We start from the raw sequence: 18,098 nt of genomic DNA on the forward strand, positions 1-18,098 counted from the left end.
ATGAAACAGTTCGACTTGGTCAATCTCTAACGAAGTCACAGAATTTTAATTTTCTTCATCCTATAACTTTTTAAATGACAAGTAATATAATGCAATTGTGTGATTCTAAAGGTTAATAATTTCAACTGAGAGCGTAGAAATAAAAAGTATATGCAGTCGTAGTTTAGGATCCAAAATCGATCGTAGGTACATTAAGTGAAATTCTACAAATTTTCACCTACGCGCAAGCACAAATGCAAATGTTAAACAATTTTGGATCCTAGCCCACTTATATCAACGTATACTATTAACGAACGTGAGTTTTAAAGAGATTAATTTTTCTTTCCTCTAATAAAGTGACAGTAATCTTACGTAATGATATTTCACTTCGTACAATTGCGGTTCAGTAGATGTCCTTGTCATGAAACTTACGCTAAACTTATATCATTAGTATGTACACATGCCTGCTTTGTGCATATTATTGTTTGATCATTCACGAATATCTGAAGTGTTATCGCATCGATAAATAATAAAGATTATTGCGAATCAATGTTTCTCTTATTACTTTTGGACTGACAATTCTTTTTCACATAGCATACAAGCGATATTAATTATTACAAAATAATTAATATTTGTATGTTATTATTTGTATTCGTTGTTATGAAGATAATCGTTAGGCGATACGTAAGTCGCATACATTCACAATCATTAAACTTTTCGTTAGGCAATTGGAAAATCATTCGCAATCATATCCTATATCTACCTATTGCCATTCTCATATAAAATCAATTAATGCAGTTATTGTGTGTGTGTGTTTTTTTTTCCTTTTTTTTTTGTCAGTCATTTTACCTACACGTAGATTAAAAGGTATCGGAAATGAAAATTATATATCCTGCGTACGAAACTATATTAGTATTATCACTTTTCACCATACTGGCGTATTAAATAATCACTGGTCTTTGATGAAATTGTATTCAACAATGACTTCGGTGGCATACTTTTTAATCGAACTGCAATGTATCGTCGCATCCAGTTCTCACCCTATATTTGTTTAAACTAATAATGATTGAAATTAAGTACAAACACAAAGAGTAGTTTTAAAAGACAGCGATCATTGTTTTGTTTTTTTTTTTTTTGTTTTTTGCAGAATATCTTTTCATATACAATTCATAATGATATTGTTTAAAGAAAGCACAGAAAAATCTTAGTAAAAACACTTAACTGTAGAAGTTTAAGAAAGTCTTACAGGGATCAGATGAAGAATGATGTGCGTTCCTGGTCCCTTTGTAAACCACATTAATAATGTGTTCGATGCTCGCTGTTACAGAAAAATATTTATGTAAAAAATATACAATAAACAGTCGCTTTTAATTTATCCTCATTTATTTGATTCGAAGCATCGACAGGGCAATTCTCCAACATACACACATAAAGCACTCATACCCAATGGGTCAAAACAGTCGATGCGCATTTATAAAAGTGTCGAGTTGTTTATTATTATTATTATTATTATTATTATTATTATTATTATTATTATTAGTAGTAGTATTAGTATTAGTATTATTTTTTCTATTTCACATACATTCGTTTCTCCTTACAAAGTTTTAAAAAGAGGTCTTCCAATGTGTGGTAAAAAGTGATTTGTCGATCTTTAACCCCCCCCCCCCCCCAACCCCAACCACGTAATACGAGAAGTGACTTTACTTTGAAATGCATATTTTTCTTTAATCGTACAACATATTCGTCAACATCAATTGTTTTTATAAAACTTACTTACACAGTACATATATCTGTTTTTTTCCTATCCACTTTTATGTGAAATCGTTACTTGTTACTTTATTATTGTGATTAATAGTACGAAAAGAAGTCGATTACGGCTAAATATTTAAAGTCAATCATGATTATTGATTATTTCAATAAAAATGGAATAAAAAACAGATACAAATCGTGTGCTTGGGTATTTTATAGATAATATAAAGGAATTAAAAGTCGATCGTTTTCTGTAACATAATACACCATTACTTTACGACCATCGATCCTTACTATATCTTTCCTTCACTCAAAACTAAATCCGATCGCCATCCGCACATATATTTCCAGAGCGTAAAAGTAAAATCGATTAATAGTCAATATTATCTAATCTCTACGAAGAACTTAGCAACTAAGCACTAATAAAAAGTATATTACTTTTAAAATAAAGTAAAAATTCTAAGAAATATCAAAATCATTAGATTTGAGAGACGCAATACAGATATAGTGCTGACGACTTTTATAAAACGACCAGCCAATAAATGACAATGAATACACGATGAGCAAAGAATAAAATAATACGCCTACGATAAACTATATATATATACAATACGTGTGCGACGGTGTTGCCTCGCCAAACGCAAACGCACAATGTTAATATGTGAAGGGTTTCGCAATCGCCGCCGAAGGCTTGGGGCGCCACGCGGACCTTCATCATCACTTGCCCTTAGTCGCTCGAACGGCCTTACAAATCTCAATCCACGGATGGCCGTAGGAGCTGCAAATGTCGCAGACGCTCGTCGAGCTCGAGGTCGCGCTGTGATGTTGCTGCTTGTGCTGTGAAAGATCGTCGTGCCTCGCTGGACTGGCGCTCGAGGCGCCGATATCCCGTTTGGAGGGGGTCCTGTCTGGCCCGCCGCCGCCACCGCCGCCCTGACCTATTATCATTCGGTCCTGCTCGCGGCTAAGATCACGGGACTCTCGCCTCTTGGAGGCCGAGCGACAGAGGCTAGAGGAAAAATTGAGGAGTTCCGCGGCGCTGGGCAGCGATGCGCTGCTCTTGACGCGGTGCGAGGCCGGCAGGGTTGCCGAGTTGTAGGACGAGGAGCTGTTGGAGGAGGCCGCGGTGACGGGGCCACGTTGGAGAAAGGGTGACCGGGGCGGTTGTAACTTGTTACTGGATACTGTTGTGCTGATTGTAGAGGTGCGGCCGCTGCCGGCGGAGCTTGGCGAGGAGAAACGTAAGCACCGCAGGAGACTGAGTCAATCATTGAGTAGACCCTGCGAGACGTTAATCAGCTGTTCTTTGAGCACACGGAAAGACGGTCGAACTTCTGGACAGTGGGCCCAGCATTTCCTCATTACCTGTCGGAAATTACGAAATTTTTTTTATGAATTCGCCAAGCTAATACCAAGGAAGGTGTATGTGCCAATTGATTGGTATAAAACTCAAAAGGCCCTCCGCTTAGGGCCTCTTACGCATTCTGCTGGGCCATGCTCACGAATATTTATTGAGAAATGTTTTTACATTGAATGAGCAGTAAGTAATTGGCTGTTTTGATTTTAAGAAATTTAAAAAAAATGCCGTCTTCTATGTATTTTTAAATCTCTACTGTAAATTGATTTATCGAATACCTTTATATCAATTATCTTATATAATATATAGTTCGTTAAAAGTTTTATCAATTTGTTACTACAATCGACATTTAATTTAATTTCAGGCAATTACTTTGGATGTCGAAACTCATTAAAAGTAAATGAAAATCCTTATAATTCGATAGTGAATCCGAAAGATTTTAAACAAACCTCGTAAACTTCTTTGAAGCAAGCTTTCGGTCTTTCAAGAATAAGTCCACGCTGAACGCGTTCTACAACTTCGGTATTCTTAAGTCGTCCATAAGGCATTTTTCCACATGTAAATACCTCCCACATCAATACACCATAAGCCCAGACATCGGATTTTGAGCTGAACCGAGTGTAGTTTAGGACCTCAGGTGGGGCCCATTTTATCGGAAACTTTGTTCCGCCACTACTTGTGTATTGATCATCTAAGACGTACCTGCGTAAAGTTATCGCCGGATTATATATTTTTTCTCTTTCGAATAAAGGCTAAGTTATAAATTTTATTTTTTCATTACCTAGCCAAGCCAAAATCTGCTACTTTTACGACATTTTCTGATCCAACGAGACAATTACGAGCAGCTAAATCCCTATGAATATAATTATGCCTTTCCAAATATGCCATTCCTTTACAAACCTGTAATTAAAAAATAAATTACCAATTACCATGCATCGCGATTCATATAAATATTATATTTCAAGAGATATTTTAATATAAAATACATCAGTCGTCAAAATACATACAATTTAAAATTATATTTAAAAATTCATTAACAAAATTTCTTATATTATCGCCATAGTTTTATTGAATATATATATATATATATATATATAAATATATTGTTTATATAATTTGTTTCGTATAATTAATTCATTACTTTTCATTAAACATTTAAAAGAAATTTTTTTTTAAATATATATAGTTGCTCCGACATAATATTTATAATCTCTAGTAAATTAAAAAATTCAGTAGAATAATGAATATATTACACAACTTAAATAAATGTGTTGGTTAAAAAATACAATAAACCCATAGTCGAATATTCATAATCTTAAGAAAACTGCAAATTGAATATTATATAAAATCCTAGAATAATAGTGTATTGTTTAAATTCAAATATTAGAATTTAAGTGCGAATATATGATATGAGTATAAAAAAAACTTTCTCCTAAGTAATATTGCATATGTCATTTTATATAAAAATTCAGAAGATTATATCATGTTTATACATCATGTTTAGATTTATAAATAGATTAATTAAAAAAACCCATTGAATACGTTATGAAACGATGAAAATGAGAACAATTTAGATAATGTTGACTAGTATTATATGAGTGATCAAAGAGAATGCAAAAACCGTAACACATGATTGACATAAATATATATTTTCAGAGAGAATATATAATGAAAGAGAATTTGTAATAAAGGCAATAATCTTTAATAATAGATGCAGCGATGCTATGAAAATATTTTAGTATTGGAGAAGACACTAATGGCCTTTTTGAAACAATAAATATTAATAAAGTACAATATGAAAAATCATCTTTGAACTATCAAAATGAATGTAATTAAATCCAAAGGAGCAATCCATGGGAATATATAATTTTATACGAAAACATCAACCTCTATCATATAAGACTTTACACATAAACTAAATTATTTAAACTAATACGTGTACGCATTATTAAAAGTCGTTCATCCACACTGATAAAAGAATAAGCAAACTCAATTATTGTTTTTAATACTTAACTACTTTGGTTTCTAATATATCCTTTTACATTCACACATAAGGAAGAATGTAATTTTAAAAAATACATACGTTGATATGACGTAAATTCTTAGATAGAGAGGAGTGATAAATAGTTAGATAAATTTCAAAATTTTTCTATACGTCAAGAATTCAAGAATTTATATCTCTAAAATTGAAAATGCCAATTAAAATCGTAATTGTTAACAAATGAAAATTAAACATTTTCACCATCCTTTATATTTTTCAATTTTCCTATGAAATTTTTCCTATCTTATCTTAAATCTACTAATTGTTTAGTAATTTTTAATGATTTCACGATTTTAACGATAACATAATGTAATAAAATTTCACCAACTTAATTCACAAACTTTTCCATTTTACTTATTTTACTTTAAATACACTATAATAAAGACATTTATAAGAAAATACCAAATAGAAAGTAATTTACTAGAATCGTTCAAAAGTTTTAGGATCAATTAGAAGATTATAAAATTAATGAATAGCGTATAGAGATTGAAAATTGAGAATTTTCATTGGGATGCCCACAAAAAGGTACGATTATATTTATAGAATAAAAAGACAAAATATATCATTAACAGCTGCAAATAGTATTAAATCCAATAGATGAATTTAAATAATTCAGTTGGATAGGTCGCGTAAAGGAATTCTAATAGAAAAGTAAAACAATAAAGAAGTATAAATTTTGTTATTGATAAAAGATTAAAAGTATATTCTTCGTTATTCAATTATTAATTAAAAATTCAGAAATTAATAGTGTCCAATGATATTGAAATTCAGGAGCCATAGAATGGAGCAGTACAAACTTTTATAAAAGTTAATTTAGAATTTTTTAATATACGAAATTGAAGAAGCTATGTAGAGTAAAATAAATGGATTTACAGACGAAGACAATGGGAAACTAAATTTTATATCATATTAAATACTTTTAATATAATTAAATCTCGAAAATTAGGATTTTAATTAAGGTGAAGAAAAAAATTGAAAGAGCGTATGGACTTATTTAATGGAGAACAATTTCGACAAGATTAGCAGGAGGATTGGACTGATATTAAATTTATTCAAATTTCTCCCTATGAATAATAATCATAGTTTGTATTATTTGCTTATATCTATTCATAGAGATATTACAAATTATCAAATAAACTATGTAAAGGAGTAAACGGAACATCATGATTATGAAAAGATTTGAAAATCAAGTAATTTTAATCCCAAGAAACTCGATTAAATTTACTTAAAAAAACATGCAAAATATCAATTAATACAATATTTTTTTTTTGTAATGCAGTAGTTCGAGAAATCGTATTAGTCGTCATTTGAAAGTGTTTTAGAAACTTTACATGCATAGATATCAAATAATACATTGGGGAAGTAAATCAAGTGAATTATAGTGTCCACGATAGCGATTATAGAAGAATTTTAATTACCTGTATGCACATATCTAAAAGCAATCCAACGTTGACCCCAAGCGTAGTTTCGTGACGGCGCAGGTAATTTAGCAAAGATCCATGACGCATGTATTCTGTCACTATATAAATAGGTCTGTCCTTACTACAAACACCGTACAGTTGCACGAGATTTTGATGCTGTAATTTACTATAAACATAACGAATCAATTACCAAAGCTCATATTTCGAGGCTCGATATTCTAAAGACTAAGCTTATAGTTTACCAATAATACGTACGTCATAACTTTAGCCTCTTCGATAAAATCATCCTCGGACATTGTTCCCTCCTTCATCATTTTGACAGCTACGTCAATGGAACCGCGCCATTTTCCTCTACGCACAACGCCAAACTGTCCTGAACCAAGTTCTTCGAGTAAATGCAACTCGGCGGGATCAATTTCCCATTTGTCTGAAAAATCGACGGTTAATTAAATCATCCCGAGTTTAGAAAAAATTTATAAAAATAGTGTCCTTCATTTCCTTTCTTCTTTCAAGCATTTATTACTCCAAGGTGCAATTATTTATACTAAAATGTAATCGGAAAATTTTATTTTAGACAAGAGTAAATCTTTAACAACATCACATCTAAATATATATTCAACAAACTGTATTATTATGCCTATAGATGCAGTTCCTTCGATCAATAATTATGTTGACTTGTCTTACTCAAATCGACCAACGCTAATGCTTATCTCTAAATAATTGGCAAATTATGCAATTTCAAAAGTATAAATTATCCAATACCATGGCTCAGTCCAGCAGTCGGTGGTACAGGACGATCGCAAGGACTAGCCTTTAGTCTGCTAGCTAGTCCGCCGCTATTATGTCTATGATAATTAACGAGATCCGGAATTGAGCCACAGCAATGCTTCTCCGAAAGATAAAATTCACCCCTTTGATTCTGCTTGATGTGATAATGCTTTACGTGAGGATGTGGACTGGAACATTGAAAATCGCAATTTCGATTAGGGGAATCTTATTACTGATTTTGCCGAGTAAAACTTGAGTGGAATTCGTGTATTTTTCATGCTCTAGCGTATTATAAATCATTTGTATTGGGTTATCGATTGAAATGTTTATGTTAAAAATTATGAGAAAAAATAATCATGGTGCAAGATGACAAAATTGCCGTACAAGGCAATAAAACGATATTACTCAAAAATTGCTCCAACAAGCTTTCGTAAAGAAATGTAAAGAGAAATTGCACGTGTTCGATTGAACTTACACTTTTGTATACAATGATAAAGTGTAGAGACCCTTTGTCGAGGAATTGCGAACGACGAAACAACCTTCCTTGTCTTCTTGTTTGAGGAGCGATTCGGCGCGCTGTCTCGACATATCTCCCACATACCATCTGAAATATTACAAATATTAAAAAGTTCAGTGAATTATCTATCGTTGATTAAAGTAACCATGACTCATTGTTTACTATAATTATGCTCACTCGTATTTTTGGAGACCAAGAAGCTCTTTTTCTTTGACATAGTTACTTGGAATATAACCGATGGATCTGGAAAGTTTAAAAGTAGATTATCATTCGTTCTGAAATCCTTATCCCATTCCCCTACCCAATTCAACTTTTATGAACTATGCATTGTCTGACTTTGTAATAAATTGTTTCAAATAGATATCAAATTCTATTCATCTTTTATAATTTAAATTAATTTATTTCCACATCTACTCCTCTTTCCTTTTTTCTTTTTTTTTTTTTTTGTACTTTCACCAACCCCGTCAAAAAGTCGTATAGATACAGTAATGAGAATTAATTTTTACCGTATATAATGATACTTGGTATTTATAGGCGGTAATTTTTTAAAAATAATATTTAAAAATGGCATAAATAATTGATAAGTCAAAATGAGATTCCGGCAACTAAAACTAAGTTATAAAAATGAGCGACATGTAATACAAGAACTTTGAAGAGGTTTAATTTTCTTCTCTGTGGACTTATGTCTACTTACTTTATACGTAAAATAAATTCATTTAAAATGTTCTGCTTGTGCCATATGCTGGAAGCACATGTTTTCAGTTAAGATTATGTTAATTTAGATTAAATTAGCTAGTATTTTTTTTTTTTTTTTTTTTTTTTTTTTTTTTTTTTGATCATTCTATTTTTTAAAGAAAATCGTTATAAAGTCTTACCCGTGTTCGTCTTTCACCTTCCACCAGTGTTCCTGTGAATCATCCAAAACCTCGTATTCCGCACCCTGAGAAGTTGAAATTCATAAAATTAACGTAGCTTATCTTGGATAATTTTCTTTCAAAGTAAATAAAATCAAGTTATTCGTATTTTAATTAATACGGTAAATGTTAATGCTGTAATAGAACGATTTTTAAATTTCAATTGTATTTGGCAAATTATGCTTGCATTATGCTGCATTATTTGGAAGTTATTGCTATTGATTGAAATCATAATTTATAAGACCGAAGCACCATAAGAATTACGTTACTTATTATAATTATTAAATTATCCAGATGTTAATAAATATTTAAAATATGTTTACCTTTTCCAATGAAAGATCACCACCTTCGATAGCTCGAAAAGGATATAAAGCAACAACTACTTTACTCCGAATCATTAGCTTCTCCTATTAAAATTAAAGAAAAAAGGGGATAATGAGATAGAACGATTATTTATCCAAATATATAAAACTATTTCTGTCAACTTTCTCTTATAAAAATCTAATTTTCGTTGAGACATTATCGACTAAAAAGTTTAACCATTAACAATATAATGCATTTCCTTGATTGCGATTTCGATTTCTTTTCAGTAAAAGTAACAAAAGAACAAAATATCAAAAATATTTTTGATGCCAAAAGAGCACGTTTCGTATTCTTGGAGAATAGGGAAATTAATAAAATACAAGTTAAACATACAAATTGAAATATCACGGATGACAATTTTTTTCTTCATAGTAATAATATGAATTTCAAAGGTATTATGCAACAAAGGATCTAATAATCATAAAAAAATACTAATAAACAAGAGTTTAAATTACGTTAAATTCAATGCATATTATGCTGACATTTAATGGAGCGAATTTGAAAAAAAAAAAAAAAGAATAAAATTTTCTTGAAATAAAAGCATTCTTCTCATTTCTGTGAAATATAATTAATTGCTTTTTATAAAAAGATTTTAATAAAAACCATTTCACGGTGAGTGAATTTGTTGCTCGTTCATCAATCCATTTAAATTCGTAAAATATAATCGCAATTTATAATTCTGATTTTCCATAAAATAACAATGTCAAATAGTCATATTAACGTTACTCTTCTAGCGTAAATTTTTAACTTTTGACAATGTTCAACATTAACGACTTTAAACATACTTTTGAGGTAGCATGAGAATTGATTAGTTTAAAAAAAAAAGACAAAAAAAAAATACACAACATTGAATTTGAGCTTTCGCTTATTTATCATTAATTACCGACCTTTGCTTTGGACGACGGAGTTCCTGGCGTTCCGCCCGGCATCACTGGAGTCGACGGAGTCGCTGCAATATATAAAAAATTAACATTTCTCCAATTTTTCAAGCAAATGAATAGGTAATTAATATTTGAAGTTTAAAAATTTTCACTTCTCACAGAAGTAGAAATGCATTGTTATTGTTATTGTTGTTGTTATAAGAATAAAAATGTTCATATTATCGTGGTTTCTCTACGTGACGATCAATATAAATGTAACCGAATGCAGAAACCGTATCCATATCATATAAAACTACGGGCTTTTGTAGAACAAGACATGGAAGAAAATGAATCGACAACAACAACAACAACAACAACAACAACAACAACAACAATAATAATAATAAGAGAAAAAAGATCAATTTTCATTATAAATTTAATTTTTGAAAAGTAATGGGGTAGTGAGTGGATGAAGGTCTTACGAATTAGTTGTAAAGACAATCCGAATGTTAAAAATTTGAGATATTACTTTCAAATCAGCGGTAAAATCTCTTCTCCGATTTACAATTTCATTTCAGTAATTCGTCTTGAATTTTATAGGGATTATTGGCAGATCCAAGTCTCCGTAATAATGTGCCTATCTTTTGGTAGATGATCTGCTATCTGCCACATACAATCTGTATATGCATAGGTATCCTTTGTTCATTGTATTATTAGCAATTATCATAGTGTGTCATAATAAAGGAGAAAGAAAGAGAAAGAAGTGTTGCAATTTGAAAGCGATTAAAACTAGTAAAAATAGAATGGTACGGGGTAAATATAAATAATTGGAATAATGCCGAATACCGCAATGAAATAGTTTTATATGCTACGTAATTGGCATTGGTTAGCGAGGAATGATTGGGTCTCTGATTATAAATAATTCGTAAAATAAACGTAGGTCGCTGCGATTTATTAAACGAAATTACTGTCAAAGCAAGTGTTATAAGTAGTAATAAGCCACTTTTCCGTCCTGTTGTAAATGCTCTCATAAACTCTACAACGTTTTTACATCGACAATCCAAGAGTCCTTTCATCGTCGCCGATGCCAAACTCATCGATAACTCGCAAGAGCTATCGCAGCAGTCAAACGATCGTAATAACGATCGAGCAGCGGTTGATCGATCGGGTACATAGTGTACGAAACACGAACGATAATGTTAAGCGTTTCTCCCTCGCGCTCGCACTCATCCAAATTAAACTAATTTATATTTCGACTGCGTGGTCGCTGTTGCACTGGCCGCTCCACAATTACGCATTTTACGGGCGAATTGGCGCTGCTGTGCAATCATACGATTTCAACTTGTCGCAAGTGTAAGCGGCAGTCAAATGCTGACTTTAATTAAATTACGTACCGTCGAGCTGACGACAATTTCCATGTGAAGTACATAAATGCTTATACATACAATCGCATAGTCCAAAGTTTTTGAATTTATAAACTTATGAAGGATGCAAGCCGTCATTTTATGGGTGGCCGGCCGCCTTCTTTTAACAGGGAGGATTACTCGAGTAAAGCGAATGAGCAATTATGCAAGCCTGGCTTTTTAAATACACGTGATGCCGATTGCAGTGATATGATGATATGATAAGATGCATTGCCTCATCCGGTGAAAAGTTGATAAAATTTGAGAATGAGATGATGTTTTGCAGCATGATCGAAAAGTAGATAATTTAAGTCTACTGGCTAGACATACGACGAGGATCTTTCATTAATTTCAATTTACAACAGTTTTTAATTGACTAAGTGAGATATTAAAAAAAAAAAAAAAAAAAAAAAAAAAAAAAAAAAAGATATACATATGAAATGAAAACATTAATCGAGTAAAATTTTTTAAATTATTTTCAACCTACTCACGTCATTGGTCTAATGATAACAAAAGCTATTTAACATTTTTATTAGTTGAAACATCATTCATAATGTTTATCATTATGCGATGAAAAATTTTAAGACGAATTTTTTTGAAGATTATCGTCAATTATTACGTTTTTAATAATATTTATAATTACTCTATTAAAGCTACATTAAATATCATTAATTTAATAATATCCAGCACACATTTTATTATATATGTTTTTTCACAGTATATGTCGAATGGCGATATAAAACATTTGCCTAATACCTTTAAAACTCATATTTAAAGACATTTATTCATTACATAGAACTTATAAGTGTATTTTAACACATACATATACATACATATACATACATATACATATATATATATATTTACGCGCGCGCGCGCGCACACACACACACACACACACACACACACAATTAATAAGCAGAAATATAAATGTTAAAATTGATTATTTCAACAGTTCTCGTAGATAAAAAATAATTTATTTATTGACTCGAATTATCTACTAATTATTGGAATGTGAGCTATAATACAATTTTTATCATGAATGAGGAAGTTGTTTACGGTCTTTTTTCTTTTATAAAGGTACGACGTGTATAATTAATATTTACAAATTTAACGAGAAAAATCGTTTGAAAATTAATTTCATTACTCGAATAAATTATAATAACTATAAACTCAATGATATTTCAATTTAGGTGCTGGAAAATTGGCTAATTCATTTTTATGATCTCAGTTTAAATTTGAATTTAATAAAAGATTCGGTCTTACGTACAAATATTTTATGTCGTAGAATATATTGGATTAAACAAAAAAAAAAAAAAAAAAAAAAAAAAAAAAAAAAAAAAAAAAAAAAAAAAAAGAAAAAAGAAAAAAATAGAAAAAAGAAAAAAAAAAGAAAAAAGAAAAAAAAAAAGAAAACCCGTAGTAGTAATGAAACTTAATACTTTCGTAACATAAATTGTAATGTCGCCGAGTATAGAGCAAGTGATTAAACTTTGATTGGCTCTGGTATGTATGATTTATAATTACGTTTATTCATTGAAATGCAAATCTAGAGTTATTATACAATACTCTATTCGAGCTCTTACAGCATCTACTTTTCGGCTCCGCTTTACCGTTTAAGTAAAACAAACAGCTGCATTAGCAATTTCGAATATCGAATTGAATTTTTCATATCTTGTAGCGGATACGATGTAAAGCCGTCTAAAATGCTTGAAAAATGGGAAAAATCATTCGCCGACGTCACTATCGCACTAGGTAAAATAGGTAAATTCCGCATTCCCGTATGTGGACGAATGGAATAGTCTTTGACCAACACTATCCGATTAAATTGCATCAAACAAACAGTTAAAATTAATTCCCTTGCGAAAGCACCGGACTTTCTAACGGAGCATTTTAAAAAGTGTTTCAAGGAGACTAAGGGCGGCCACGTTATGCCAATAAAATAACCCGGCTCCCCCTTTCCCAGACAATGCTTCGTAAAAGGCTTGACGCGGCCCGACGCGCCTCTTGACAATCCGGCTCTCTTGTTCGGGAGACGAGACGAGGGCGCGCATTGCCAATTCTCTGACAACCGACCAACTTCCTCGAGGAGCGACCGCTTAACTCCAACGGCTTAACGTAAAGGATGAGATGGGGTGAATGGGGATGGAGAGGACGGGGACCGAGGCGATGTACCCGGCCCTGGCCTCACAACATTGCGGACTCACGTCGTGCTGGGCTCGGCTAGAAGTCAGTCGGCCTCGCGTCCGCCTCCTGGCGGGCAAGGGCGGCTCGAAGCCGCATTTGCCGGCGGATCCATCGAGGCTAGGGCGCCGAGGACCACCACGAAAACCGCAGCTCCGGGTTGGACGATGCTTCCGGTGCAGGCCCGGGACGCGGCGGCACGCCGATGAGGGACGCGCGGACTGCGGCGAGAAGCGCGTCGGTACCGGCGGGAGCCGCGCGCACGCCACCAGCCCTCCGGTCTCCACCCCGTCTAGACAAAATCAATGCGACCTCGGAAGCCGGTCTACGCTCCGCCGGCGCGCATCCCCACCCAGTCCCGACTTCCGAGCGGCATCCTCCCCCGATCTCGCCCCCGAGGTTGCAGGCCGCGTTCGCAACGGCGTGGCCCGCGATGCCCAATGAAGTCCGTCCTTCGTCGAGGGTGACGCGGGACTGGGGGGATGTTACCCCAATGCCTTGGCCAATCCTACTATTTCACCTCTGCCTCCACTACCTTCTCCACCATCTCCTCTTTCTCATCCTAGTCGTCGTCGTCGTCGTAGTCGTCGTCGTCGTAGTCGTAGTCGTCGTCGTTCTCATCGTCGTCTTCGCCATCGTTGTCGCCGTCCTAGTCGTAGTCGTCGTCGTCGTCGTCGTCGTCGTCGTAGTCGTCGTCGTAATCGTAGTCGTCGTCGTAGTCGTCGTCGTAGTCGTCGTCGTAGTCGTAGTCGTGGCTCTCCACTTCGACCTCTTACTTTTACCGCGGACATCGTGCATGGTTGCGACAAACGAGTGTAGACAATTGGATTTCGCGTACCTGCGACTCCCAATTACACAATACGACGCGTCAAATGCAATCTTAAATGACTCGCGGCTCCGATTGGTGAAAGATGCATTCGGATTAGTCAAATGTCCTATTTGGTTGAGTGGAGTCGTTCATTTTTTCATAGGCGCAACTCAATTGGCGGATAGATGGTTGGGTTCTCGATAAATCCGCGTCGACCTTTTGGAACTTGAATTAACTTGGCATTTAGCTATTTGAAGTTGAGTTGCTTATCAGAAAGTATCATTTGTTACGGGGACTTGGGCATGAAAGGTACTGAGCCAACGGACAAATATTTTCAAATTTTCCCTTGATTGCTATGATAGCTCGTTTATTCTTTAGACGCTAAATGCTGAACGTCACGATAAATGCTGCCATTAATTCTATTGAGTAATGCCATAATTTGATAAGATTACAGGGTATTTTAACCCTTAGCCAATTTGTTTTTATTAAATGTTACATAAACATCTCAAAAGCTAAATGTCTAATATTTCATATTCTGTAGAACTAAGATATTATTGTTCACTCGTTCACTTTCTTATCTCACATTTATCTTGGGCCATATTATATATTTGAATAAAATAGTTAGAAAATAAAATTTAGAAATACGAATGGAAATGGCGAATTCAAATTCAAATTCATGAAATATTCATTGTCCATTTATGTTTAATTGCATATTTTTCTTTTTATTACAATTCTATTTAAAGAAACATTTATGAACGAACGATAAAATATTATATATGTTAATATTTAGATTTTTTCATTCATTAATCACATTTTTCATTGAGCATCGAATAATTTATAAATAAATACTTTTATTATTGTTTAATTAGACAAGTTTTTACAATGCTCTCTTTAACATACAAAATTCTGCTTTAGTTGCAGACGTTTTTCAAATATTTAACTTACTGCCAACTTATATTATTAACTTTTTAAATTTCAAGTTCTTACGTTCTTAAAAATTCTTAATCTCGACAAAGACTGGCATGAATATTTGCGATTATTCTGCTAAATTATGCAGAGTATTTTTCATTAAAATTCTATTTTATTTCGCAACGTTATTAAAATTTGTATATTTTATAAAATGAGATTTATAAGAAATTACATTATACTCTCTTAAGATGGAAGATTAGCGATAAAGAACACACAGACAAGTACGTACGTATTCACGTGTAAGATAGATGATTTGAAAAATGAGAGACGATGATGTTTCGCAACTTTATAAAATTTTCTACTGTCTAGATAACTTTTTTATTTATCACTAATGTTTTACAGTATACTATATCTTACAGTTTTTGACTCTGTAAATTATAGTTTATATTTCATAGCTTTTAGTTTTTACTTTGTACATTAAAATTTGTAGTTCTTAGGTCATAATTTCCAGTTTGTTACCTCACAGTTTCCACTTTACAATTCGTAGTTCTTGCTCGCAGTGACTTTAAAAAATAGTAACCGACGGTGGGTTGAACACACTTACTTCAAAACAACTCCTAACTATATATTGTAATATAGGTATTTTTTCCTATTGACATAACGCATGGATAAATAATGTTATAGTCTCGTCATGTATAAATAGTATGTTTAAGTGACCTTTTTTTTAACGTGTAATTTAATGAAAATCAACGGTGGGATCTGATGAGAAAAAAAAATACGAAAATTACGCTTAATGCTATTGTCAGCAATAAGTTAGAAATAATCGGAATTAAACAAACAAAAATCTTTTATTTGCGAAATTTTTGTTTTTGTTTTTTCTTACGTTTTATATAAAGACATACATGCCTTGTACTATAATTATAATATACAATGTATACAGAGTTCTTTTATTAAATTATATATAAAGCCTTATATAACTTTCAATTAGTTAAATTTTTATTATTTATATCGTATCCAGATTAATAACGAACACTATTACACTTGGAACAACGTTAATGTTCCAAATTTATAAGTTGTGATTTATAGCGTATAGAATATGGTAGTATCGTACTAAAAACATAGCCTTATTAGTATCATAATATTTATTATAATATAGACCGTTCAAAAAAAAAAAAAAAAAAAAAAAAAAAAAAAAAAAAAAAAAAAAACATTCTTGTATAGAAATCTTTTTTTTTCTTTATAAATTACAACGTTATGTATAAATAGCTTTAATCGGAATTAATTTCCAGCGTCGAAAGTAATATGATAGTATGTCAACAGTAAATAAGTATTGATAGAAGAGGTAAGTAATTAGTTATTTTTGTGATTAGTTGTGTTATGTGAAAAATATATAACGAATAATTTTTGCAGTTGAAATCGTAAATCTTAATAATATATAAATTTTGAAAATAATTTTCTAAAATTACGCAATATTAAAGAATTTAATACTATATTTTTGTATTAGTTTTTATACTATTTTCATACATTTATTTATATTTTCACATGCCATACGTTAATGAATATATTACTTTATAGCTTCAAATGATAAATTATTTTTATTTTCTTGAAAATTAATAGAAAAATTAATATAAAAATGAAGTTAACTTCATCATATTCAAAAATAGACTTTTTTATAATTAACATTGATGATAATTTGATGATAATATTTCTATTTCTCGCTACATTTTCGTCTCATTAGGTAATTATCAAACGAATTTTATAAAAAAAAAGAATAAAAGAAAGAAAAATATTATAAGTTAATTTAAAATAAGTTCCACAAATATTTTGAAATATGAATATTCTTTTGGAAGTACAAAATTTTGGTTTGGTTAAATTATTATAAACTTATTGGAATGTTTCAACTATCAAATTGAGGATATCTTTTAAAATGTATTAATTACACATCTCGATAGAAAATTGAATACGACAAATTTAACACGAACGATTACAAAAAACTTTGAATATATAAGTTTTTTTTTTTCATCGCATATGCTAAGCATAAATTCAGTTTTATTTCTCTCAATAGATCTGTTAAAATATCGTTTATGTAGGAAATATAAGAATATCAACGTAATTTGAAAGCTTAATCTATAATTCTCACATAAAAACTCATGTCTGTATGAATTTAAAATCTCTCATTACCAAAAAGTGCATGAAAAAGAAGAAATATATATTTCGTAAAACAATTTTATGATTCCTTTAATGGTTGAATATAAAAGAATACCAAACACGTATTCATCATATATTTTAAATTGAAACAAACGGATAACCAACGACATAACTATAATTAACAGGTAAAAATTATTTATTTCTGTAATTTATTTTGATAATAACTAATTTGTCTTATATCTGTAGATTTTAAAGGTGATTGATTAATCATTGAACAACTACTTTATTGCGTTAAGTTACATATTAATAAATAAAATGTTTTTCACGTATCAGGCACAAAAAATGAAATATTCTATCTGAAAGTATTAACTTTTATTTTTAATTGTTAAACATAAGTCGATTAAAAAGCTAAATTGCAAAAATATAATTTTACCTTAATATATTATAATGAATACTGTATAAGGATTACTATAATTAATATATGTTTTAAATATATAAATTTTTATCGATTATATTATGTTTTCTTCATTACAATAAGATACTAAATAAAATTTCATTTTTTATTACATTAATCTATTGTCATTGGTTTATTGTCTTGATTTTCATACTTAATCGATACTTGTATTTGTTTATTATTTATTTATTGAACTGCTCGAAATTCATTCTGACGAAATGAA

The 18,098-nt window shown here is 31.5% G+C and overlaps 1 protein-coding gene across 1 annotated transcript in view; it reads right to left on the minus strand.

Annotated features, from left to right (window-relative positions):
- Window positions 1-2,650: 2,650 nt before the first annotated feature.
- The window catches only part of Btk29A (tyrosine-protein kinase Btk29A), a 130,265-nt gene continuing 114,817 nt past the window's right edge, over window positions 2,651-18,098 (minus strand). The window contains exons 6-16 of the mRNA XM_011500059.1: window positions 9,997-10,058; window positions 9,070-9,153; window positions 8,708-8,772; window positions 8,010-8,075; window positions 7,791-7,919; window positions 7,310-7,503; window positions 6,803-6,974; window positions 6,545-6,713; window positions 3,867-3,985; window positions 3,535-3,787; window positions 2,651-3,093 (exon numbers count right to left, since the gene is read on the minus strand). Of these exons, the coding sequence (XP_011498361.1) occupies window positions 2,992-3,093; window positions 3,535-3,787; window positions 3,867-3,985; window positions 6,545-6,713; window positions 6,803-6,974; window positions 7,310-7,503; window positions 7,791-7,919; window positions 8,010-8,075; window positions 8,708-8,772; window positions 9,070-9,153; window positions 9,997-10,058 (1,415 nt within the window). The 3' untranslated portion in view covers window positions 2,651-2,991. The remainder of the gene's footprint in view (window positions 3,094-3,534; window positions 3,788-3,866; window positions 3,986-6,544; window positions 6,714-6,802; window positions 6,975-7,309; window positions 7,504-7,790; window positions 7,920-8,009; window positions 8,076-8,707; window positions 8,773-9,069; window positions 9,154-9,996; window positions 10,059-18,098) is intronic.

This window comes from Ceratosolen solmsi, unplaced genomic scaffold (assembly GCF_000503995.2).
Source record: "Ceratosolen solmsi marchali unplaced genomic scaffold, CerSol_1.0 scaffold41, whole genome shotgun sequence".
NCBI lineage: Eukaryota > Metazoa > Arthropoda > Insecta > Hymenoptera > Agaonidae > Ceratosolen > Ceratosolen solmsi.